Source organism: Eleutherodactylus coqui, chromosome 3 (genome assembly GCF_035609145.1).
Source record: "Eleutherodactylus coqui strain aEleCoq1 chromosome 3, aEleCoq1.hap1, whole genome shotgun sequence".
Lineage (NCBI taxonomy): Eukaryota > Metazoa > Chordata > Amphibia > Anura > Eleutherodactylidae > Eleutherodactylus > Eleutherodactylus coqui.
In genome coordinates, this window is record NC_089839.1 from 153,608,903 (window position 1) to 153,636,166 (window position 27,264).

Genomic DNA, 27,264 nt, shown 5'->3' on the forward strand with positions numbered 1-27,264 from the left:
TAATATGTGAACTTGGCCCCCCAATGTGTCATATCTATGTTTTTATTATTGTAGATAAGAGAAAGAAAGACAGGCAAGCAAATATTTGAATGAAAAATAGACATTTTAACTTATTCAGCATACCCATAAAGAAGTCCAATATTGAAAGATCTATTAGGTCCAGAAGTCTTGTTCCCTCATTGTATGGTGGTGTCACTTTTACCGTTTGACAATAATCTGGGTTGTTCTCCCAACTATAGAAAAATACAATAAAGTGTAAGGATTCTGTTGTCTTTCAAGGAATCAGCCACTAGTGGCCGCCGTTGTACACTTTAAGTATTATGCAACAACTTTACTCTTTGCCACTGAAGGCTGCAGTTTTCTTTCCCTTAGGGCTTTAACCCACTAGCATTTTTTTTATTGCTGCGATATCGCTGCGTTTTTTTCAATAGGACTTTCTAAATCGCATTACACAAAAATCGCAAGTTTCTGCGATGCGATTTTAACATTAGAAAGCCCCACTGAAAAAAACGCAGCGATATCACAGCATTAAAAAAAGGCTAGTGGGTAAAAGCCCTTAACTTGCCTTAAGGTCTCAAGTCCACGGGCACGCACGGATTTCCAGTGCAGAATCCCGCAGTTGATTCCAGCCGTGCCCGCAGCCATGAGACGTTAAAAGACATCCGGCTGCTGTGCTGGTCTTCTCTATCGTGGCCAAATCTTCTCCCTTCTGCATAGTGCGCATGTGCCGTGCTTTTAAAAAAAAAATCTGCTGCTTTCCCGCGGATTCGCAGCCCATACGTGCAGGAAACCAATGGAAGCCGTCTGTGCTGGAAACCGCAGAAAATAGAGCGTGCTGTGTTTTTTTTCCTGTTTGTGCGATCCAAACGCCGGGAAAAAAATGACATCCGCAGATATTTAATTACCTGTGAATGCCCAATGAATGTCTATTATGTTGAACTGCGGGTGACCCGCGCAGATTCCACAATTCAATTTTGCCCGAGGACAAGATTCTCGATCATGCCGCATTTGGAAGTTATCTTGTTTCCTGTTTCAGCTTACTTAAATTATCACAGTAGGTCTAAGCTTTGCTTGAGTATTGTGTGACATTGTGTTCCTGGAACTGCCCCATCTGAATTTAAATTGTGCTCATCTCTCCTTCTCCAGGCAATTGGATTCCGGCCGTGACCTATCAGTATTGTAATAATTAGATTTATCTATCTATCTATCTATCTATCTATCTATCTATCTATCTATCTATCTATCTATCTATCTATCTATCTATCTCATATCTATCTATCTCATATCTATATTTCACACGAGCTTAGGTGTTTTTACGTTTTTTTACCGATGCTGTAAGATTGCATGAAAAGACTTTTTTTCCGCCAGGGTAATTAGCATTCTCTCGCCCATTCACACGACCATGAGCGTGGCTTTAAGCAAAAAAATACATCGCACCCCGGAAGTCCCTTGCTCGGCTTAAAACCTCTGAATTGACTTCTAATGCCTACATAGAGGCACCTGTAACCTTTTTGCAGCATTGGCAGCTGCAAAAATGCCTCCCTATCCCTTTTTTCCCCCACTCCAATAGGAGTCTATAGGACCCGCCGGTGTGTATTGGCCAAAAGATAGTTCCAGAACTATCTTTTTACCCAATGTATATGCGTCAGCGTGTATTTCCATTGCATATGGTCCATTTTTCAAGGTTCAACATTTTAACACGCCATATATTCGCCCATGTGAACGGATGCATTAGAAACCAATGGCTCAGATGGTCGCGTATATCGGCTGGGAGTAAAAACGTTGCCATTTATGCGCTTGCATAAAAGAGTCCTCAGCTATTTATCTGTCATGTAGATCTTAGATATGCATAAAGCCTATTTCTAGGTTATCTTATGAATATTAAAAGCAGAAGGGCTCATCCACAATGCTGTTACCCTCAGTTGTGCATTTCCATTTCTCTGTTCTGTTTCAGGAGCAGAGAAACAGAACTGATAATATAGAATTTAATGTCCCACGTTAATTCAAATGGGTTTTCATTAAAAACAGAAATATTTTCATTCATTTCAGTTTAATTCTGTTCCCTTTAATTTCCGTTTTCTATTTCAGTCAGATGCACTATTTGTTCGTCTAAACGGATTAAACGGAAATCTTTGTGTTTTTAATATAAAATACCATTAGAGTTAATGGGGAACAAGATAGAACAGTTTAAATCCGTTTTTATTTCCATTTTTTGTCTCCTCATATGAAGCAGTGAAACTGAAATGCACAACTGAGCTGAACGCCATACATTAAAACAATGAAGAAAATGCTTAATAAATATTTAATAATAAATAAAGTACTTAATAAACATTATGTATATTATATGTAGCTGCTCGTCTGTCAGAATGGATTTATAGGGCTATTACCCAAAATGAGAGTGTGACTTATTTGCACAATGCCTTTGTAATGTGCTTTGAATCATATATATATATAATATATATATATATATATATATATATATATATATATACATACATACACACTGTATAACCATATACAGTATTTAGTTTATAGTTTACTTGTATCTATTAATCTAAAACGAGTTAATCTTCAGCCAGGAGATGGCAGTACAAAGCTTTTAATATAATTTGCCAGGTTTTAGTTTTGCACACATGGTGCCAAGTGCAGTAGTTTGGGATGTAGGAATTAGCCAATATGTTGTTAAACAGTAAGGTATTATTTTCATTATTGTATTTTAGGAAAACTAATAGTATGACACATAAATAGATACAGTTCCAGTTTTGCAGGAAGATACAAAGGCTCTTTGTTTCTACTCTTTCACTCCATAAATAATAATGTTGCTTTCCACTTATGGTCCCATTATACACCAAATACTTACCTACTCCTTTCACTTACCACCAGCACGCTACCCTCCCTACTGTAGGTAATGTCACCTACTGTACTACCTACTAGTCAGTAGATTAGCTACTCACCCACCTACATTCTCTACTAGATACCAGGTCACTTATTTACCCATCATCCTAACTGCACTGTACGTCTTCTACTCTCTATCCCCACTGGTCAGTAGGCCGCTAACCAACTCTCCATATAAGATGTCAGTTTCCACTATCACCACTGGAATGAAATTACCTAATTATTTGGTCCTTATGGCTACACCGCATAGTGAGTAGCTTGCCTAAATAAAGTGAAACACTAACCTGACTTTCACCCACCAGCTACTTTCACACACATTCAGCTGGATAATATGTTGCCTATTTACTGGTTGTTCCTCTTTGTATCTCCTATGACCAGACAGCTGGGAATACTATGAACATGGCAAATAAAACACATTGGGGCAGATTTACTAGTCCTTTCTCAATGCACGACAGTGCAAACTTTTACACGGGACGACACTTGTCTAAATGACTTCACGAGCGCTGACGTCACCGTCAAGGTCGTTAGCTCTTGTGCAGAGTATTTAGACTGTCAGACTTTACTGCTGGATCGTGAGCTTCTACACGAAGCGCTGAGCGGGGAGCGTTTATACTGAGCGAGAAGCCCGCAATCCAGTGATGGATTTTATGCTGACTGAAAGTCATTGCTAACAAATTTCGTTCGTTTGAACAAATTCTGAGCGATAATCATCCCGTATAAATGGCCCATAAGACAAGACAGTCTTAAAATGCACAAGATTTATCACAGGGGCACATGCCGGATGATAAATCTGGAGCATCTTAACCCTTTCCAATCCAATTTGTATCCTGGCTTTCCTAGGGGGCTTACTCGTTTTCTGCCATTATACAATGGCGCTATCTGCTGGCTAAAGCCAGTACTGCATGAGGTGACACGTTAGATAGGCTCTGAGAGCAATATACAGTAAGAGAACCCCGACGGACGTCTTCCAACATCAGAGCTGTACAGCCTTAAATCATAATGTCTTCAGAGGTCAGACAGTGGATTGGAAAGGGTTAAGACACTTCTGACTAATGTTACACCATCTATTTGCTAGTTTCACTTAAACCAGTTTTTATGCCAATGTTTTGGTGCATTATATCACATCTAGGCTATACCCTTCACACAAAGCTATAAATTGTACCAGACTATTCTCAACCTGCTTTTGCATTGATGTCACAATAGAATCATAAGAAAGAGGAAAAGTGGCCCAAACTCTATATAATAACATGAGCTGATATACCCGGCTTCGCCCGAGTTAATTTGGTACTGGTGTTTAACTGGTGTTCACACGGAAAATCTTATGAAGTCGTGGTTACTTTAGAGATACTGAGTAAAAACATATGTTCACCATTTTGCATAGTTCTCTGCGTTACCCAGGAAACACCACGGGGAGGTAACCATGCGACGTTTCCTTTATATAAAATGACATCAGGAAGTGAGAGAATTAGATTACGTACATAAAATTTGGACGCTAATTCTTTTGTGCATAGAATTGAATAATGGAGTTGGGACCCATAAGCTTTTCCTATTTATGACATTCAATGCTCGTGCCAAATTTCCCGTTTCTATGACACTGGAAACTGAGAAAATTACATTCCACACGTAAAATTTGGACGCTAATTCTTTTGCGCATAGAATTGATTAATCAAATTGGGACCCATTAGCTTTTCCTATTTATGACATAATCAATGCTCCTGCCAATTTTCACCTTTCTATGACACCGGAAAGTGAGAAAATTAGATTCCGTACGTAAAATTTGGACGCCAATTGTTTTGCACATAGAATTGAATAATCGAGTTCGGACCTATGCACTTTTCCTATTTATGACATAATCAATGCTCGTGCCAAATTTCACGTTTCTATGACAACGGAAAGTGAGAGAATTAGATTCCGTACGTAAAATTTGGACACTAATTCTTTTGCGCATAGAATTGAATAATCAAGTTGGGACCTATTAACTTTTCCTATTTATGACATATTCAATGCGCGTGCCAAATTTTAAGTTTCTATGACATTGGGAAGTGAGAGAGTTAGATTATGTACGTTAAATTTCAACGCCAATTCTTTTGCGCTAGAATTGAATAATCGAGTTGGGACCCAATTACTTTTCCTATTTTGGAGATAATCTATGCTTGTGCCAAAATTCATATTTCTACGACATCGGGAAGTTGGAGAACTTTTGGCGAGTCAGTCAGTGAGTGAGTCAGTGAGGGCTTTCCTCTTTATATATATAGATTTAAGAAAAATCCAGCACTCATTTGCATTGAAGAAGTAAGTATTATTTTAATTATCGTTTCATTTACGCAGTCCAGTCAAAATTCATTTGACATTCTGGGCAAAAATCAAACCCTTCATCAGTTAATTAGATTGCTAAAATAAACATCTTTTACAGATATGAGAAAGCAGCTACACTTCGCAGAGAAGCAGTTTTCAATTGACCCAAAATATTCTCAGCCTAATTTAGGCTGCATCCGCACGGGCTACAAAATCTCGCTACAATGTCAAGCCCATGGTTTCCAATGGGTTCTTTCACATGAGCGATGTTTTGTAGCAAGATTTGGTAGCCCGTGCGAATGCAGACATTAGGAAGTCCTATTGACATTTGTGTTAAAAAAATGCAGCGATATTGCGATCGCAAGTGTGAAGGCACCCCGAGGCCTCCTTCACATGGGCGACACGGCATCACTGTAAAAAAATAGCAGCGATATCGCATCACTGGTCCGTGCGATATCACTGTGTTTTCTCGTGGCAATACCACGATTTTGTAGTGCTACAAAGTCGCAAGTGGTGCTACAAAGTCACGTGACTTTGTAGCACCACATGCAAGGCTTGAAATATAAGCTCAACCCCGAAAATAAGCCCTAGCTGCAGGGAAAAAAAAAAAAGAATACATCACCTTAGAAGTGTTGTCCGGGGCTTCGCTGCAGCTTCTTCTTGGTCTCTGGCACTGTTCTTCTTCATCTTTTCTAGCCCCTCCTGGAAGCGCTGCCTCTGATTGGCTGATGCTTAGCCAATAAGAGCTAGCTCCCCATGAATGGCTGTGATTGGTTCATCAAGCGCTGGCTCTGATTGGCTAAGCGTCAGCCAATCAGAGGCAGCACTTCCAGGAGGTGACAATTTTCTAATCCCCGGCCAGAAGAGATGAAGTAGAACAGTGCCAGGGACCAAGAATAAGCTACAGCGGAGCTCCAAACAGCGCTTCTAAGGTGATGTATACTTTTTTTTACATTTTTTTCTGCAGTTAAGGCTTAGGTTTATGGCTTTGACAGTAGGATTTCCCACTGTCAAAGTTCCATCGCACTGCGCGAAAACTGTGTTTTCGTGCGATGCAACAGAGAGGAAGGCTCCATAGGGAAACATGGGCTAGATCGCGAAACCCACAAGGTTTTTGTCTCGCAATGTCGCATGCTACAAAACATCGCAAATGTGAAGGAACCCATAGGAAAGCACGGGCTTCAGATATATGCGACTAGTATCATTGTCGCATCGCGACAAAATCGCGCGACTTTGTCAACCCCATGTGAAGAAGGCCTTATGCCTTATTCACAGGAACGTTTTATCGTGGCTATTTTGCCATGATAAAATGTTGGCCGAAAATCTAGGCCATCTAAATCAATTGATTCCAATGCATTAGTTCAGATGGGTGATTTTCCAGCGTTTAAAATCGGCCAGCTGGAAAAGATAGCACATACTCTGCATATTCTGTCGGTTTTTACTTGTGGCTGGAAAAGATAGGTCTTGCCCTATATTGTGGCTGTGATCAATCGGCAGTTCCCAGAGAAGCCTATGGGAGCTGCCGGCAAAGGGAGGAGGAGGGACTTTAGCACAACTAGCACTAGTTAGCTTCTTCCTCCTCCCTCCCCTTGCCGGTGGCTCCCATAGGCTTCTATGGGAGCTTCTATTGCCGTGATCATCTGACAAAGAAAGGGGGAGGGAGAGAGAGTTTAGCATGGCTAAACTCTCTCCATCTGGCTGACCGAATTCTGGAATGCGGTGTATACACGCCATACTTTCTCTCGTTCATGCGATTTTTGTATTGATGCCAGCATAGAATTGTAGGCATTGAAGGGAATCTATATTTGTTACTCACTCTGCCTTTTTAGTTTTGCTGTACGATCGTCTCCAAGGGCTGCGCCAGGATTTCCTTTTGGCCAATACAGGATCTGGTAAGAAAGCCGCCACAGACCCCTCTAGAAGATCCGGCTTTCCACACAGAGCATGCTCTGTTGAACAGTAGTAAGAGCAGACGCCATAGAAACAAACATTATTGGCTGGGAAGAAATATAAAAGGCATAAATTACTCTTTAGTAGAAATAATTCAGTGATGTTCACTAAAGCAGGCCATAAACATAAGATAATGATCGGCTGGTCAGTCATCCGTGGGATCATTTTTATAGACTATCCCATCAGCAGAATAAAAGTCTAAACTTGCGCAAACTGGCAAGTGATTGCCAAAATTTTCCGAATTAACTGATCACACTCCTGACAGATAGAAGTCTACCATTGGCCATCACAAAGATTTTTAGGTGATCGAAATAAGCCAAAATAACCATTTAAGCTGACTTTTATGCTATGTGTATAAGCAGCTTTACATATTGTTGCTCCTGTTAACGTTATGACTAGACATACACACTATATTAGAAGGCTATTATTAACCATGTCCAATCCACTGTCTGGCGTCTTCCTACATTCTGATTGAAGCTTGTACAGCTCCAATGTCAGAAGACATCCAACAGGGTATTTTTACCATCTATTGCCAGGCACTCCGCTGTCGGACACTCTCTGGTGCACACACACTTGCTTTAACCAGCAGATGGCACCGTTGCATAACAGCAAAATTGGATTGGAAAGGGTTAATAGAAATATTAATGAAGTATATAATGGCATTAGTTTGCAGGAAAATTTTGATTCAGGACATTTCTAGACTAAGAAGATGACACAAACTTTGTAGTTTATATACAGGGTTAGCAACATTACTAACTTCTCCAACTCAGAGGCCTCCGGATGGACATTATGCTGCTCTTAGTGAGACGAAAATCTGACAACGGACACTTCAGATGAAGTGCTCACCATTTATGAAAAAAAAAAATTGTAAAAAAATCACCACTAGATGGCGCTGTAACAATGTAAATCACACTACAAATGTTCAGTAAGTCTCCTTGCTTTTTAACCGTGACACTGACAGTACTCTCCATTTGCAAAGCCATGTTTTTTAGCTTTAATCGTTACAGCCTACTGAAGGATTATGTCCTTCAGATCTGACACTAATGCGGGTCTGTCATAATAGACCTCATACACTGCAGTTCCACATAACGGTGACTTTTTTACTAAAAAGATTTTTCATAAAGGACAAGCATATCATATGAAGTGGCTGTTGTCCCAATTTTGTCTCATTCATACAAGTAGAACGCACTCCAGAGGCATCTAAGTTGGCGAAGTTTAATTTTGCTAACCCTGTACATTATACGTGTTCTTTTCATATACATTTTATTTAATGTTTCCATTTCCCATAAAATATAAAATATTGCGCTCATTAAACCAGGGGTTCATGCTTATACTTTTACACAAGCCAGCAGTCTAAGGGTACCTTTATACTGGACAACTGTTGGGTGTTTAAGTGTCTGAAAACCGTCCCCGCAATCATCACTCCTATGCTTTCACACAAGAGCAATGATTGCTCACTGAATGGAGGTGGAGCATATCGGAGATCTCTTCTGGCCCACCCGCCTCCATTCACAATAAACAGGCAGTCGTTGATACCAGCAGCTGAAACTGTTTTGCTGTCTGCCATCTAGAGATAGCTGACCCCCTTGTCACAGGCCCCTGTATCTGTCTAAACCATTTCCAGGCGCTTGGCTGAAGGTTATTTGATCGCACAGCGCCCATTACATGTACTGCCTTTGACATCCACCATAGCATCCATTTGCAGTGGTGTCGTGAGCAACAAAACTGAACTGCTACAGATTGGAATCGGGTTGTCTTCCCTGACGAGTCCAGGTTTAGTTTGGGTACTGAAGACGGCTTTTTCTTGACTGGAGACCTTAGGGGTGAGCACCTCAATCTGCCTTTGCTGTAGAGCGGCACACTGCCCCCACTGCTGGTATGATGGTCTGGGGGTCCATCGCATACAACAGTCGGTCACCCCCAGTAGTGGTACGAGGGACAAGGATAGCTCAATAATATGTTCAGGACATCCTGCAGCCACATGTGTTCCTCTCATGGTGGCTTTCAAGAGGCATTTTCCAGCAGGATAATGATCGGCCGCACACAAGGCTGTCACAGTAATGTCTCCACAACATTATCACACTTCCATGGCCTGTCTGGTCACCAGATTTATTGCCAATAATACATGTATGGGACCATCTGTGACACCAACTTCCACAGAGTTTGCACGATGTAGGGGCTCAGTTATGGATGGAACCTGTATGCCTCCATGCCACCAGTATCACAACTTGTATGCAAGTTACAGGTGGCCAACAAGGTACTAGAGCCTCCATGCCACCAGTATCACAACTTTTATCCAAGCTACAGGTGGCCAACAAGGTACTAGAGCCTCCATGTCTGCCCGTATTACATCTTGTATCCAAACTAGAGGTGGTACAACAGGGTACTAGAGCCTCCATGCCTGCCTATATCACATCTTGTATCCAAGCTAGAGGCTGCTCAACAGAGTACTAGAGCCTCCATGCCCCCAATACCACATCTTGTATCCAAGCTAGAGGCGGTACAACAGGGTGCTAGAGCCTCCATGCCAACAGTATCACATCTTGTATCCAAGTTAGAGGCGGTACAACAGGGTACTAGAGCCTCCATGCCTGCCTATATCACATTTTGTATCCAAGCTAGAGGCAGCTCAACAGCATTCTAGAGCCTCCATGCCTGCCTGTATCACATCTTGTATCCAAGCTAGAGGCGGTACAACAGGGTGCTAGAGCCTCCATACCAACAGTATCACAGCTTGTATCCAAGCTACAAACAGCCTACAGGGTACTAGAGCCTCCATGCCTGCCCGTATCACATCTTGTATCCAAACTAGAGGCTGCTCAACAGGGTACCAGACCCTCCATGCCTGCCTGTATCATATCTTGTATCCAAGCTAGAGGCGGTACAACAGGGTACTAGAGCCTCCATGCCCGCCTGTATCACACAGAGAAATTTCATTTGATTCTGACAACTTACAGGTGCTTGATTTTTTTTGACAATGACTGTATGTCCTAGATTATGGATACTGGTGCTTAAAGGGGTTGCCCAAGACTTTTCAATCGATGACCTATACCCAGGATAGGTCATCAACGGTTGGTCGGTGGGGGTCCACCTCTCGGGATCCTCACTGTTTAGCTGATATGGGGAAAGCTGTCATTGAGGAAAGAACTGGAGCTGTCTGTAGTACAGCAGCCAAGTTTGGTAATGCAGGCAGAGCTCCTGTTGAATTCAATGGTACCTGCGCCTGCAATACCTGCCTGGGCTGTGTACTATGGACAGAGCTGTCTGCTTCCAGCTATCTATCTGAAATTAGATCTTACCCCATACCAGCAAATCGGCAAAGATCTTCAGTGGCGGACCCTACTAATCACCTGTTGATGACCTATCCTGAACATAGGTGATCAATAGTTAAATCCCAGACAACCCCTTTATTAAAATGTGATATAAAATGGTTCACGGGGATGTTAAAAGCTCTATAGACATAGAGTACATGTTCCTAACAACATCTTATCTAACTGCATGATTTGTGATCAAAACGTTTTATCTTGGTTCCATTTTCTATAACTAATATGCAGTTTTATCATTTTCTCTTCCCTGCAGAAATGTCTAGGAAACCGCAGCTGAGATTATAAAAAGGGCAAGGACATGGCAAATGCTGTAGAATGAGTTTAGATGAAACGGGTTTCTGTATTCACATATTTCAGGTGTATGCCTGAAAATCATCATAGAATTATAAGTGGTTGCTTGCCTTTGTATGAATCGCCTTTGTGTGAATCATGTGGAGTCTCATCTGCTGTGGAACCTTCTGGCTTTTGCAAAAACTGAAGCAACAAAGAAATGTATTGAGTAATGATTTTCAGCATAAAATACAGAGTCCCCTCTGTGTCCTAAAACTGGAAATATTTCCAACCCGCATTACGGTGAAAAGGCTGAGGCCAATATAGGTGCCATGAAGTATCCATGGAAACACTCCTTCCGTGGCATCAGAACAATATATACAAGAAGGTGGAGGTATAGCCGATCCATGAAAAGAAATGTATGTCATATAATACGGTCCATACTATTGTTTTTTAGAAGTGTGATTGTACTTGTGGCAGATTTGTGATCTCAATAAATTTCATCCTGATGGAGCAAGGCCCAAAGTGCACAAACACAACAGACCTCCCGCACAAGACTTGTGCTTTATCATAGAATGGTAGAGTTGGAAGGGACCTCCAGGGTCATCAGGTCCAACTCCCTGCTAAATGCAGGATTCCCTAAATCCTACCAGACAGATGTCTGTCCAGCCTCTGTTTGAACACTTCCATTGAAGGAGAACTCACCACCTCCTGTGGTAACCTGTTCCACTCATTGATCATCCTCACCATCAGAAAGTTTTTCTAATATCTAATTTGTGTCTCCTCCCTGTCAGTTTCATCCCATTGCTTCTAGTCTTTCCTTGTGCAAATGAGAATAGGGCTGATCCCTCTGCACTGTGACAGCCCTTCAGATATTTGTAGACAGCTATTAAGTCTCCTCTCAGCCTTCTTTTTTGCAAGCTAAACATTCACAGATCCTTTAACCGTTCTTCATTGGACATGATTTGCAGACCGCTCACCAGCTTGGTAACTCTTCTCTGAACTTGCTCCAGTTTGCCTACGTCTTTTTTAAAGTGGGGTGCCCAGAACTGGACACAGTATTCCACATGAGGTCTGACTAATGAAGAGTAGAGGGGGATAATTACCTCACATGATCTAGACTCTATGCTTCTCTTAATACATCCCAGAATTGTGTTTGCCTTTTTGGCTGCTGCATCACATTGTTCACTCATGTTCAGTCTATAATCTATTAGTATACCAAAGTCTTTTTCACATGTGCTGCTGGTTAGCTCAATTCCTCTCATTCTGTATGTGTTTTTTTCATTTGCCTTACACAAGCAGGACTTCTTGAAATTAGAAAGTGTAGTTGGATAGTGTAGCAGTTTTGGGCAGGTGAAATGGGCGCAGGTCCGGTGAGTAGTCAAAAATGAGCCAGAAGTCAGCAACAGGGGTCTTGGTTTGCAGTAAAAATGGATGAGGCAGGTAGCGTAGTCAAAGAGGAAGCCAGAAGTCAGCAAGGGGAGGTCTCAGTTTCTAGTACAAATGGATGATACAGGTAGAATAGTCAAGGAGAAAGCCAGAAGTGAGTATCAGGAGGTCTTGTAGAAATAGCAGAGGGGCAGGCAATGTGGAGCTTGATTAAACAGTTTTAATCAGGGACAGAGGCCAGGTCAGGGCAAGGGGGCAGGAACTAAATAACCAAGATCACGGAACAAAGTTGATATTAATGCAAAGGTACTGTCCATAGACCAGATGGCTCAGTAGTCAAAGCCACTGACTGGAGAGCAGGAGGTCTCTGGTTTGATTCCTGAAAGATAGCTTCTATTTTTTACATTTTTTATTAGAGTTTAACAATAATTAGAAGGATCTCAATATTGTGCCCCCTATATATCACCACCACTATGTACAGGGGTGGACAAAAATATGGAAACACTGTACAAAATGTATGCCTTAAAATCGGTCTCTACATGTCTTATTGAAATATAATTTATAATTCCATTTAGCGTAAGTGGATGTAATATGACACTGATACTGCCTGGCAGAAGTGAACATCTATCCGAGCAACAAGGTTCCATTGGGTTTGAGCCACTTGGCACCTCTTACCAGCTGGCTCCCAAAACCACCCAGAGCAGGGCAAGAGGTGAAGTAATCACAAATTTGTCAGGAAAGCTCTCAGCCAAGCAGAGGTCGAAAGGGCAGCTCAGTGCTAATGGTTAAAATCCCATGCATTTTCTACAGTGTTTCCATATTTTTGTCCACCCCCTATATATACATTATAAAAATTGGTGAATGGTTTACAATTTTAAAACTCAAAACTTATTAACCCCTTTAGGACATGGTCCTTTTTTTTCATTTTCGTTTTTTCCTTTCCCCTTTTAAAAAAATCATAACTCTTTTATTTATCCATTGTCATCGCTGTCTGAGGGCTTGTTTTTTGTGGGACAAGTTCTATTTTTTTCAAAGTTATTTAATTTAAAAAAAAATATTTTCTGTTGCCATCTTCTGACCACAATAACTTTTTTATATTTCTGTCGATATAGTTGTATGTGGGCTCACTTTGTGCGGGACGTCCTGAAGTTTCCGTTGGTTGAATACATATGACTTTTTGATTGTCTTTTACTACATTTTTTCTTGGAGACTGGGTGACCAAAAAAAGCACAATTATGGTGTGCTTTTCTTAATTTTTTTTTTCTGAGGACACTCACCGTGTGTGGTAAATAATGCATTACTTTGATAGATCGGACTTTTATGGACGCAGCAATACCAAATATTTATTTATTTTTTGTTATTTAGATTATTTTATAGCAAACATGGCAAAAGCCATTTTTTAAATAATTAGTAAAACTTTTTAAAACTTATTTTTGCTTTTTATTTTAGTCCCCATACGGGACAAGAACTTCCGATGGTTTGATCGCTCCTGCAGTATGATGTATTGCCATAGCATTACATTATACTGCAATCTGACAGGAATTCTATCAAGGCATGCCACAGGCATGGCTTGCCAGGCACTTTACAATCGCAGCTCTGGAGCCTTTCAGACGGTCCCCGGCTGCCATTACACCCGCACGGCAACCCGCAATCTCATCTCTTCACAAAGAACAAGTATTGCCAGTAGAGTGTCCTCAATAGTGTATGGACTGTGCTGTGTAATTTCTTAATATATCATAATAGAGCTTGGAGTTTTGCTTCTTGTAATACAGAGCACCAAATTTCCTGCTTCCATTCCCCCAGCCATAGAATTAAATATGGCCACAAATAGGGGGAGTTCACTGAACACATACTGTAATTTAACCCCATAAGGACCAAGCGCCGTAAATGTACGATGCTTGATCCTGAGCTTTAATCCTGCCTGATAGCAAAAGTATGTCATGGGATAACAGCCCCTGCTCCTGCAATCAAGCAAGAGCAGGTCGGCTCCTCAGCTGTCAGACACAACTGAGAACCCAGAGAGTAGGGAGGAGTAGTTTTTTACTGCTTCTGCCTTCTCCTTTGCAGGCTACATGGTGCACAATGTACTAAAAAGTGAATGTGGAAGTGTTTGTTCCGCTATGCGACCTGGTGATCACATGACCGCCGGGTGCCCCTGTTACAGCAGAGCTGCAGATCAGCTCTGCCAGTGACTATTGTCACTACAAGCGGATGTTTTCCCCTGTAACTGGGGCTTCTATGGATGCAGCTCATATGGATGCCCCATCTACAGTGGAAAAGTATGAAGTAAAAAAGAAGAAAAACATGTGAATGACCCCCAGAGGTCTTATATGACATCACGGGGAACATAGATTGTAAAAAAAATGTTACAAAAATAGGTTAAGAAAAATTCCAGAATAAAATAAATACCTAAAAATGAAAATGACCCACCGCTAAACAAAACCATTGCCATATGCACCCTGTAATTCGATACTACACAAATTATATATCAAAACGAAAGCAAAAGGAGGAACCCATTCCTGTACTTTATTTTAGTGTAAATATACTAATTTTAAAAATAAACAACTATAAATTATAAAAGAAACCTTTTTTTTTAGCTTTTCACCCCTAATAAAACTAAAAAATGGAATCGTTCTTGCATGCCTCCCTCCATTTACAGTTGGCAGGAGTTGCTCAATCATTGAGCGGCTCTGGTTCACTGGGCCCTACAGTCGTTTGTTTTGAATTCTACCAAAAACCAAGCAATTCCAATAGGTAAGCGATTTCTCGCTCAGTACCATGCTGGTGGCCACAGACATAGGGGGGTCTAGTGCCTGAATTCACTGTTTGCAAGGAGAATTTACAGCCTATGGGACTGACAGAGAGTCCTTGCACTCTTTCAACAAGAACCTTCATTGTTTACTTCTAGTAGATAAAAATGTATCCTGGTCATCTGGGGGACACATAAGTGCACTGCCTGTTAGTAGTTACATGGCCTGTACAGATTAAGATGAAGGCTTCTATTGAATGACAGCGAGTAGACATCTTGAAAAGTATGCCAGATGGATGCACCAAATATATTAGAGAATTGTAGAACTTTTCATTATACTATGAATTAGCTTTTAACCATAATATCCCTTTAACATTCATGAGTGCCCTCTGATCACTGAAAAAGTTTTTGAATTTCCCCATAGTGAAGGGAAATCCAAGAGAAGTGTCAAGGAAGCTAATAGGAGCAGCTGCCAAGGATGACATCGTCACAGGTTGATGATGGTTAAAGACAAACTCACCTGGTGAGATATAGAATGTTTTGAGTAGTTTCTTGTCTGTGGTAATATCTCTGACTTCCTTGGTGATATTTATCACACGTCCAACAACTGGTGGAATCCGACGAAAATCCAGGATCCTTTAAGGAATAAAAAGAGCCATAGCTATATGGGTGCATCCAGGGCAGTGTAGAATAAACTATTTATTTGTGTTACAGTGACAGTCAATACAGAGGTTAGAAACTGTTTGCCATATTTACACAGGCGAGTGACATGATATAGTGTTCATAAACTTGCGATTTTACCTATGATTGCGATGTGTCTTACAAAAAAACGTATTGCATCACTGTACATGCCATTTTCACACACAATTTTCATGTATGTGAAATTGCTTATTCTTTCAACAGGAAATATAAAAAATTGCACTGCATTCACATGAAAATCGCATCTGCATTTAAGTGCAATGCTGTTTTTCTTTTGCTTCCATTAAAAATAATGGGTGTTATGGCCAAAAATAGGACATGCTGCAAAAAATCACCCATAGAAAATAATAGGTCATTTTCTTATGCGAGTTCCATCCATATCGCAATCAGACAGAATGCGCACAAGGAAATCTCATGTGTCAATACTGCTTTACTGGTACTTTTGAAAGTAGAAAACGCATGAGTGATTCTGCTTGAAGTCAACGTGTTTCCTGTTTGTAGGCTATTGATTAGGATGCATCGAGACATAAAGATGATTGCTCAAAAGATGGCTTTTGAGCGATCATTTTGCATAAAACTGCTACTTGATACTAATGCCTACCAATGCTTTCAGAACAGACATTTTGCTTGAAAGTGTTTTAGGCCCCATTGCCCACTTGTAGAATCCTTGAGTGGCGGCCAAACTGACAGAGAACCCCCACAAATGACCCCATTTTGAAAACTAGACCCCTTAACAAATTCATCTAGGGGTGTACTGTGTATTTTGAGCCCACAGGTTTTAAATAAATCTAAGCAAAGCAGAAGAAAAAATGACAATTTTTGTTTTTTTAGCAATTGTGTCATAAAAACACTTTTTTTTGTATAGCACACATATGTTTGTCCTGTGTTCAGAAACATACCCATTGTGGCCTTAATATTATGTCTGTATACACAACAAGGCCCAAACCGAATGGAGCATAAAACTTCACTGTCTTTTAACTTTTATGTGATCGCCATAATCCATTAGATAACGGCTAGAGATGAGCGAGCACGCTCGGATAAAGCAGTTACTCGAGTGAGCATCGCTTTTCTCGAGTCACTGCATACTGGTCCGAGCAGGCTCGGGGGGGCGGCGGGTGTTAGTGGGGGGTAGAGAGAGATCTCTCTCACTCTCCCCCTGCTACCTCCTCTCACCCCTGCCGACCCCCGGAGCATCTCTAATAACGGCACTCACGTGACCGGGGACCACTCAATGCGACCACTGGTCACAGCTGCTGGCTCTTGGCTACCTTTAGTAGCCAGGAGCAAGGAGATTTTAAATTTCCCGGGCCTTCCTCAGCTTCTGTGCTTGCGTCTACCAGTTTGGCGATGGGCACATGCGCAGAAGCTGGGGAGAAGTCCGTGAATAAGGATCCCATCGGGGAACATCACTGGAGGCCTTGGCTAAGTAATTTCATCTCCCCTTGTGGATCGGATCCGTGACGGTAGGTAAAACTTTATTTTTTTTTTATGTTTACATGATCGCCGTTATCCTTTGAATAACCGCAATCTCGTGACAAAGGACCATATACCATGCCCCCCCTCGTGAAATCTCCAGACTCTTGGCTATGTTTGGTGACCAAGAGCAGGGAGATTTTAAATTACCCCGGCAATCTGCGGCTTTTGCGGATGCGTCTACCATTGTGGCGACGGGTGTGTGCACATGAGCCGGGTTAAGGTCTGCAGATAAATCCAGGGGCCTTATGCACGTAATTTCATCTCCCGTCATGAAGATGAAACAAACTTATTTTTTCACATTTTTTTTACTTTTACATGATCTCTTGGATAACAGCGATCATGTGACCGGGAACCGCATACGGCAGCTCCCAGTGACAGCTCCCTGCTCTGCTACTCATACTAGGTGGGCACAGGGAGCTTTTATATTTCCCTGGCCTCCCAGGCTTCTGCGCATGCGCGTAACGTAATGTCATCTAGAGCACATGTGCAGGAGACTGGCGCCTGGTCCTGGAGGACCAGAACGCTGCAGGACATTGCAGAGGATGGGGGTGAGTATTCTCAGCTCCCCTTATGGATCTAATCCATGAGGGGAGCTGAAACTTAAACTTTATTTTACTTTGCATTGACTTTAACCCCTTCCTGCTCCAGGACGTACATTTATGTCCTGGAGCGTCGGGGTATGTATGAAGAGAGGTTTATTACAGCTGACACCCGCAGGCAATAGCCGCGATCGTCCAATCGCGGCTATTAACCCTTTAAATGTCGCGGTGAGATCCAAGACCTGCCTTGAGAGACTGCCTATCAAGCCATCCCCGTTGGGTGGCTTGATAGGCTGCCTGTCAAATCGCAGTATGACGTAATGCTGTAGCATTACGTCATACTGCAGGAGCGATCAAAGCATCGCATGTTGAAGTCCCCCAGGGGGACTTGAATGTAAAGTAAAAAAAAAGATCAATATAGTTTTTTTAGTTGTAAAAAAAAAAAAAAGTAATAAAAGTTTAAATCACCCCCCTTTTGCCATATCTATAATTAAAAAATCTAAATAATAAAATAAAAATACATATCTGGTATCGCCGTGTCCGTAAAAGTCCAATCTATCCAAGTCATGCATTATTTACCCCGTACAGTGAACTTTGTCCGAAAAAAAAAGAAAGAACGCCAGAAATGCACTTTTTTAGTCACCCTGTCTCCAAGAAAAAATGCAATTAAAAGCGATCAAAAAGACGTATGTATTCCAAATTGGTACTATCGGAAACTACAGGACATCCCGCAAAAAATGAGCCCTGGCTCAACTACGTCGACAGAAAAATAAAAAAGTTATTGCACGCACAAGATGACGGCAGGAAATAATTGAAAAAAATTAAATGTCTTTGAAAAAAAAAAAGAGTAGTATAGTATAAAAAAAAACTATACATGTTTGGTATCGTAGTAATCGTACTGACCCGTAGAATAAAGTTATCAGGTCATTTTTGTTGCAGTTTGTGCACCGTAGAAACAAGGCGCACTGAAAGATGGCGGGATGTGTTTTTTTTTTCAATTTAATCCACTTAGAATTTTAAAAAAGTTTTTCGGTACATTATATGGTACCTTAAATAGCACCATTGAAAACTACAACTCGTCCCGCAAAAAACAAGCTCTCATACAGTGACATCAATGGATAAATAAAGGAGTTACGATTTTTTAAAGAGGGGATGAAAAAACGAAAATGGAAAAAAAAAGGAGCCACGTCATGAAGGGGTAATGCAATCGCCGGTATCCAGTGGATAGCGGCAATCACATGACTGGGGGGGGCTTCCCGTGGCTCCCCATGACTGCTCCATGATGTTGGCTACCTCTGGTAACTGACAGCATGGATCTGTCACATCCACAGCCTGCAGGGCTTTAATCCCCAGGGGAAGCATGTTTTTACGGCCCTGAGGATTAAAGCCCACTTAGGCAGGATGTAAAAACACTATGGGATGGTCATTAAGGGGCTAACACTGCTAATGCACTGTGGGAACGAGGTTGTCTGAAGATTGTGTCAGCTAGCTAGGATCGTTGAAGATGGGATCTGGAACTACTGGATCAGAGGGACGGCAGAGAACAACTGCAGATAATAAACCCCTCCCTCTTCGAACCCAGGACAAAATCTTGTCTTGAAACTATAGGGTCACTTTAGGGGGTTTTCCCACTACTTAAAATTGTTCCACAACCATTTTGTCCTTCCTAGTTGATGCTGACCAGGACATGCGACTGCTGCATCCAATCACTGGCTGTAGAAGGTCACTGTTGTTGTCAGTGATTGGCTGCAGCATACAAGTGCTGGACAGTAGCAACTGGGTATTCTGATTAGTAAACGTTTATGTTTTCACCCATCCACTAGATTGGTGGGGGTCCAACCGCTGGAACCTCCACCAGTCCTGAAAATGGGGGTCTCATATCCCCCCTCCTCCTTATTTCCTGGTTGCTGCAGCTATGTCATAGAATGGAGGACAGGTTGAATTATCAATGGGATGCTTTAAAGTAAACTTAGTGCTGACAGACCAATCCTAGCACCTTCACTAATCACATATTATGCATTTTGTTGCCCTATATCTTATAGCTATCATGGATGTTACTATTACTTTATATTACTCTGATATTATGCTTACCTGTCCAGATGGAATGCTGCTATTTCTGCATTGTGCCTTTCAAAATCTGAGAAGTAAAAGAAATCTGGGGAAGTCTCCTGATTACGCTCCTGTCTGCAAAATGAAATATAAAGTTGTTTACAAATTAAATATTACCTGCATTTAAAGCCTTAGGGCTCTTGCACACTTGTGTTTTTCTTGCACGTTATTTTCACGCGATATCGCTGCATTTTTTTGTATTCGAATGTCAATGTATGTGACTTTCTAATGCTAAAAACGCATCGCACAAAAATCGCAAAGCATAGACTTTAAATTTTTGTGTGATGCGTTTTTAACATTAGAAAGTCCCATTGACATTCGTTAAAAAAACAGCGATATCGCGTGAAAAAAACACGCAAGAAAAACGCAAGTGTGCAGGAGCCCTAAGGGGATTCTTGTGGGCTCAGTTGATCTTTTCCCTTTTGTTACCTGGAAAATGCCTTTACTATTTGCACAAGTATACATCGTCTTAACAACAACTTTTTGTGCAAAAATAGAAGCATGTGTCTAAATGACTAAACAATTTGTCTCCATTGATACATTACAGCATTCATTCACCTGTAGACAAAGGTCAACCTATTGGTTGATATTATTACTGTCATACCTCTTTGTTTAATACTTACTTCATAGGTTTGAATAGAGCCTGTCCATAATTTGGGAAAGTCAGGAGAAGTTTAAGCTGTGTTCCACCTGGTTTCTGAACTACAAAAAATAGTGATAACAGGTGTTTAAACTTGGAAATGATCTGGCCAATTATTGTTTTTCAACTTGTTCTAACACCTAATTCACACACGTGTATTTCATGTCCATTACTTGATATTCCCATATGCAGCTGTTCACACAGTTTGGTTTTCAAGTAGGAAGTGTTTTCTGTGATTGTCTGTACTGATAACATACATCTATCAGCCATAACATAAAACCACTTGCCTAATATTGTGCAGGTATCCCTCATGCAGCTGAAACACGTTTGACCTGTCAAGGCATGAACTCCATAAGGCGTCTGAAGGTGTCCTATGGTATCTTGCACTTAAGGCATTAGCAACAGCTTAATTAAAGTGTAAGATGACTTTCCAGAATAAGCTTTCATGAACTAGTAGTTTTTCTACTCTGCAGACTCAATTTCTAGTTGTATAATTAATTTAAAAAAAACCAAAAAAAACAAGAATAAGAAGGTATATAAAATCACTCAAACCCTAGATAACAAATTAAATGTATATTAATTCAGTATTTAAATAGTTAATGTTGGGATATCCTGATTAATATCGCTAGTTCGCTAATCGCTACCAATTTCCATATATACAGTACAATTCATAATATTAGTTTAAATAAATATACACAATTACAATTCAATACATAATGCTAAGGCCGGGCTCACACAAGCATATTTGCATAACATATTACACTCGCAATACACACACACATCATACGAGTTAAATGGCATCAATGAAAGTACATTGATTTTCATTGTTCCACTCACACTTGCAAATCTTTATTACACTTGTTCGGTGCATAAAGTAGAATGCAGCATGTTCTATTTTACTACGTATTACGCGCATAAGAGCCCTATTATTCTCTATGGTTGCATTAAAAAATAACAGTTATATATTGCATATGTGCTGCATTTTTTATGCATGTTGCTAGGAGACTAGGAAATTTAAAAAAAAAGAAAGAAACCAGAAAGCTGGTGCAGAATAGCGCGCATAAAATACGCTGCACATGCACAGGCATACGCGAGCAAAGACGTGACAATAGGCATGGATATGCAGTTGTATACTCTGCAATTTTTACATGGCCCCTATCTAAAGTGCATGATGCAAAGACTATATATACATATCATGCTATCTATATTTTATATACTAACAGTAATCTACTCTCAGTATTTCATCAGTAATAGTTCATCTTATAGTCTTTGGTCGCCAGAGTAAGACTGTAAGCCGTATTGCCTAAATATATGTCTCATGAAGTTCCACGTCTTCTACATCAAGTTCATAAAAGATGACAATATGGGTTTTCATATATTTGCCCATTATAGATCCATAACTAGTTAATCCAATTCATAAGATACAGAATTAAGATGGCAACATGGATTCCTATATGTCTTACTCCAAACAATTAATGGCAAATGTTAGTCCTTGAGCTGCATGTCACCTGCTAAATGCTGCAAGGCAATACCATCGGATTTCCTCTATATCAGTACTACACCAGAAGGGATATACTCTAAATGCCTTCTAACACCGGCATTTTTCCGAATGAGCTGGAAACACATTAACAACAAGTCAGTTAGCGCATATTCCGTAGAAGATGCCTAGCTATAATGCACATTCAGTGCTTGTTATCGTGCATTCCCTCCAACTACAAGTCCCAGTGGTAGCTGCTCTGATGAGTTCACCCTCAGATCAGCATCAAGATGTGTGAAAACTAGCTGTTATGAAATCTCCCATACACAACACTCAAAGCAGAGGAGATCCTGCTCCCTTACCTCTCTGTAGCATATTTTGAAAGCAGTAGCAGCATGGAGGACATTATACAGCTGTATTGAGCAGTATAGTGCAGAATTCAGGACTGAGGTGAGATCAAGCTGCAGCAGAATTTGTTTGTCTATCTGCCACTGTCTCCCAGCTCCTTCTCCCTCCTCACCCTCCCCATAGACTTTTATAAGCTACAGCTGTAACCTGAACTCTCAGTGTATGGAATTCTGTGCACACATTTTATCAGTAATTTCAGAGACAGTGATCTGTGCAGGAGGCGAGGGGAGGGAAACAGCTGTTTAGTGGATAAAGAGGCATTTTTTCTGTAATAAAATATATTACAGTTTCTTATCTAAGTTTGTTCTATGGATTTGTGGAAAAAATCTTTTTTTTTTTACGTTTTGACATGGTGACTTCAGAGATCAGATTTGTCTCCCCAGTACATCCCGTGATGCTCAATGAGATCTAGGGAATTTGGAGACCAAGTTATCCCCTTGAACACTTTGTCATGTTCCTTAAAGCAATCTTTAAGAAGTTTATACTGTTGCCATGAAAGGGTGCAGCAATATTTATGTAGGTGGTACATGTGAAAGCATCCATCAGAAGCCAATATTTCCCAGTAGCATTGCCCAGAGCATCATACTGCCTCTATATGCCTTCTTTCCATAGTACATTCTAAGGCCATCTCTTTTTCAGATTAGCCAGGCTCATATACCTGACCATCCATATGACATAAAAGAAAAAGTGGTTCATCAGACCAAGTCGCCTGCTTCCATTGCTGCATGGTCCACTTCTGACACTCACATGTTCAATTTCAGCATTGATGAAGAAAAGCTAAAATCAGCTAAGACTTTGGTGTGACCTGTTGTTCGTTGTTAACTTGGATGAATATCAAGTCAAAGGTGTATAAAAACCAATGATACTTTATTTTAAAACCATGTAATGCACTTTGAGGTTCACAGACCACTTAATCTGGGTGAACATAAGACATCTTGGTCCCATAAAGAAGGTAATTACAAGCCACATGGCCAGCTAGAATTTCCTTAGGCTGAGGATATCAGAACCTTAAAACATGTTACAGTCGCTGGTCTTAAAATAAAGTATCATTGATTTTTTATATACTGGCTTCATTATTCATCCAAGCTAAGAACTAGAGATGAGCAAGCATACTCGTCCGAGCTTGATACCTGTTCGAGTATTAGGGTGTTCGAGATGCTCGTTACTCGAGGCGAGCACCACGCGATGTTCGAGTTACTTTCACTTTCATCTCTGAGACATTAGCGCGCTTTTCTGGCCAATAGAAAGACATGGAAGGCATTACAACTTCCTCCTGTGACGTTCCAGCCCTATACCACCCCCCTGCAGTGAGTGGCTGGGGAGATCAGGTGTCACCCGAGTATTAAAATCTGCCCCGCCCGCGGCTCGCCACACATGCATTCTGACAGAGATCAGGGAAAGTGCTGCTGATGCTGCTGCTGCTATAGGGAGAGTGTTAGGTGTTATTTTAGGCTTGAAGAACCCCAACGGTCCTTCTTAGGGCCACATGTTACCGTGTGCAGTACTGTTGAGGCTGCTTTTAGCAGTGTTGCACAATTTTTTTTTTGTATAGCGAGCGTGCAGACCATTGCGTCCTCAGTCTGCAGTCATTGTACAGAGTATAGGGGCAGTACTGGTGAGGCAGGGAAAGAGGGAAAGGTGAAAGAGATATACTGAAAAATACTATATTTGGGCTGCCTGTGACCGTCTTCAGTGTACTGCGTGTCTGCTGGGGGTAGTAGTCCTAATTAATACACAGCTAAGCGTTACAGCAGGCTTGCGCAAAATTGTTTCCTGGCTCTGCTGTGCCCGTTACATCACCGCCGTGATAGCGCCAGAGGGAAACAGTAAAGATAATATACGCTGCATACAGTATCTGTCTGCTGTTTCAGCTCACCATTTAAAAAAAAGGAAGCCAAATACTTAAGGCGTACCACTGCCCTTTGGCGACTTGACTGCTTCTGCGCTGTGAATTCCACTAGCTGAGTGATACGCACCTACGTCTCACTACAGGCGTGCGCAAAATTGTTTCCTGGCTCTGCTGTCTCCGTTACATCACCGCTGTGGTAGCGCCAGAGGGAAACAGTAAAGATAATATACGCTGCATACAGTATCTGTCTGCTGTTTCAGCTCACCATTTAAAAAAAGGGAAGCCAAATACTTAAGGCGTACCACTGCCCTTTGGCGACTTTACTGCTTCTGCGCTGTGAATTCCACTAGCTCAGTCCTACGCACCTACGTCTCACTACAGGCGTGCGCAAAATTGTTTCCTGGCTTTGCTGTGCGTTCCGTAAGCAAAGTCAGCCTCCAACCACAGGCCAATAAGCGGCACATTTAATTACAGCGTTCTGTTTCTGCTGTCCTCGTAATACACCATGCTGAGGGGTAGGCCTAGAGGACGTGGACGCGGGCGAGGACGCGGAGGCCCAAGTCAGGGTGTGGGCACAGGCCGAGCTCCTAATCCAGGTGTATCGCAGCCGACTGCTGCGGGATTAGGAGAGAGGCAAGTTTCAAGGGTCCCCAGATTCATCTCACAATTAATGGGTCCACGCGGTAGACCTTTATTAGAAAATGAGCAGTGTGAGCAGGTCCTGTCGTGAATGGCAGAAAGTGCATCCAGCAATCTATCGACCACCCAGACTTCTATGCCGTCCACTGCTGCAACTCTGAATCCTCTGGCTGCTGCTCCTCCTTCCTCCCAGCCTCCTCACTCCATTACAATGACACATTCTGAGGAGCAGGCAGACCCCCAGGAACTGTTCTCGGGCCCCTGCCCAGAATGGGCAGCAATTGTTTGTCTCCCACCGGAAGAGTTTGTTGTGACCGATGCCCAACCTTTGGAAAGTTCCCGGGGTCGGGTGGATGAGGCTGGGGACTTCCGGCAACTGTCTCAAGAGCTTTCAGTGGGTGAGGAGGACGATGACGATGAGACACAGTTGTCTATCACTCAGGTAGTAGTAATTGCAGTAAGTCCGAGGGAGGAGCGCACAGAGGATTCGGAGGAAGAGCAGCTGGACGATGAGGTGACTGACCCCACCTGGTTTGCTAAGCCTACTGAGGACAGGTCTTCAGAGGGGGAGGCAAGTGCAGCAGCAGGGCAGGTTTAAAGAGGCAGTGCGGTGGCCAGGGGTAGAGGCAGGGCCAGACCAAATAATCCACCAACTATTTCCCAAAGCGCCCCCTCGCGCCATGCCACCCTGCAGAGGCCGAGGTGCTCAAAGGTCTGGCAGTTTTTCACTGAGAGTGCAGACGACCGACGAACTGTGGTGTGCAAGGTTTGTCGCGCCAAGATCAGTCGGGGAGCCACCACAACCAGCCTCACCACCACCAGCATGCGCAGGCATATGATGGCCAAGCACCCCACAAGGTGGGACGAAGGCCGTTCACCGCCGCCGGTTTGCACCACTGCCACTGATCCAACCCCCCTCTCAGAACGCAGGCACGACCGTCTCCCGGCCTGCACCCACACCCTCACCTCCGCTGTCCTCGGTCCCATCCAGCAATGTCTCTCATCGCAGCGTCCAGCCGTCGCTAGTGCAACTGTTTGAGCACAAGCGCAAGTACGCCGCCACGCACCCGCACGCTCAAGCGTTAAACATGCACATAGCCAAATTGATCAGCCTGGAGATGCTGCCGTATAGGCTTGTGGAAACGGAGGCTTTCAAAAACATGATGGCGGCGGCGGCCCCACGCTACTCGGTTCCCAGTCGCCACTACTTTTCCCGATGTGCCGTCCCAGCCCTGCACGACCACGTCTCCCGCAACATTGTACGCGCCCTCACCAACGCGGTTACTGCCAAGGTCCACTTAATAACGGACACGTGGACAAGCACAGGCGGGCAGGGCCACTATATCTCCCTGACGGCACATTGGGTGAATTTAGTGGAGGCTGGGACCGAGTCAGAGCCTGGGACCGCTCACGTCCTACCCACCCCCAGAATTGCGGGCCCCAGCTCGGTGCTGGTATCTGCGGCGGTGTATGCTTCCTCCACTAAACCACCCTCCTCCTCCTCCTCCTACGCAACCTCTGTCTCGCAATCAAGATGTGTCAGCAGCAGCACGTCGCCACCAGTCGGTGTCGCGCGGGGTGGCAGCACAGCGGTGGGCAAGTGCCAGCAGGCCGTGCTGAAACTACTCCGCTTAGGAGAGAAGAGGCACATGGCCCACGAACTGCTGCAGGGTCTGACAGAGCAGACCGACCGCTGGCTTGCGCCACTGAGCCTCCAACCGGGCATGGTCGTGTGTGACAACGGCCGTAACCTGGTGGCGGCTCTGCAGCTCGGCAGCCTCACGCACGTGCCATGCCTGGCCCACGTCTTTAATTTGGTGGTTCAACGCTTTTTGAAAAGCTACCCACGCTTGTCAGACCTGCTCGGAAAGGTGCGCCGGCTCAGCGCACATTTCCGCAAGTCCAAGATGGACGCTGCCACCCTGCGGACCCTGCAACATCGGTTTAATCTGCCAGTGCACCGACTGCCGTGCGACGTGCCCACACGGTGGAACTCTACGCTCCACATGTTGGCCAGGCTCTATGAGCAGCGTAGAGCTATAGTGGAATACCAACTCCAACATGGGCGGCGTAGTGAGAGTCAGCCTCCTCAATTCTTTACAGAAGAGTGGTTGGCAGACATCTGCCAGGTCCTTGGAAACTTTGAGGAGTCTACCCAGATGGTGAGCGGCGATGCTGCAATCATTAGCGTCACCATTCCTCTGCTATGCCTCTTGAGAAGTTCCCTGCAAAGCATAAAGGCAGACACTTTGCGCTCGGAAACAGAGGCGGGGGAAGACAGTATGTCGCTGGATAGTCAGAGCACCCTCCTGTCTATATCGCAGCACGTTGAGGAGGAGGAGGAGGGGGAGGAGCATGAGGAGGAGGGGGAAGAGACAGCTTGGCCCACTGCTGAGGGTACCCATGCTGCTTGCCTGTCATCCTTTCAGCGTGTATGGCCTGAGGAGGAGGAGGAGGAGGATCCTGAAAGTGATCTTCCTAGTGCGGACAGCCATGTGTTGCGTACAGGTACCCTGGCACACATGGCTGACTTCATGTTAGGATGCCTTTCTCG

General features: G+C 42.9%; 1 protein-coding gene across 1 annotated transcript in view; it reads right to left on the reverse strand.

Moving 5' to 3' along the window:
• LOC136619841 (extracellular serine/threonine protein kinase FAM20C-like) overlaps nucleotides 1-27,264 on the reverse strand; it is a 68,986-nt gene that overhangs the window by 12,896 nt on the left and 28,826 nt on the right. The window contains exons 3-7 of the mRNA XM_066594579.1: nucleotides 20,321-20,399; nucleotides 19,680-19,772; nucleotides 15,395-15,510; nucleotides 7,007-7,187; nucleotides 124-233 (exon numbers count right to left, since the gene is read on the reverse strand). Of these exons, the coding sequence (XP_066450676.1) occupies nucleotides 124-233; nucleotides 7,007-7,187; nucleotides 15,395-15,510; nucleotides 19,680-19,772; nucleotides 20,321-20,399 (579 nt within the window). The remainder of the gene's footprint in view (nucleotides 1-123; nucleotides 234-7,006; nucleotides 7,188-15,394; nucleotides 15,511-19,679; nucleotides 19,773-20,320; nucleotides 20,400-27,264) is intronic.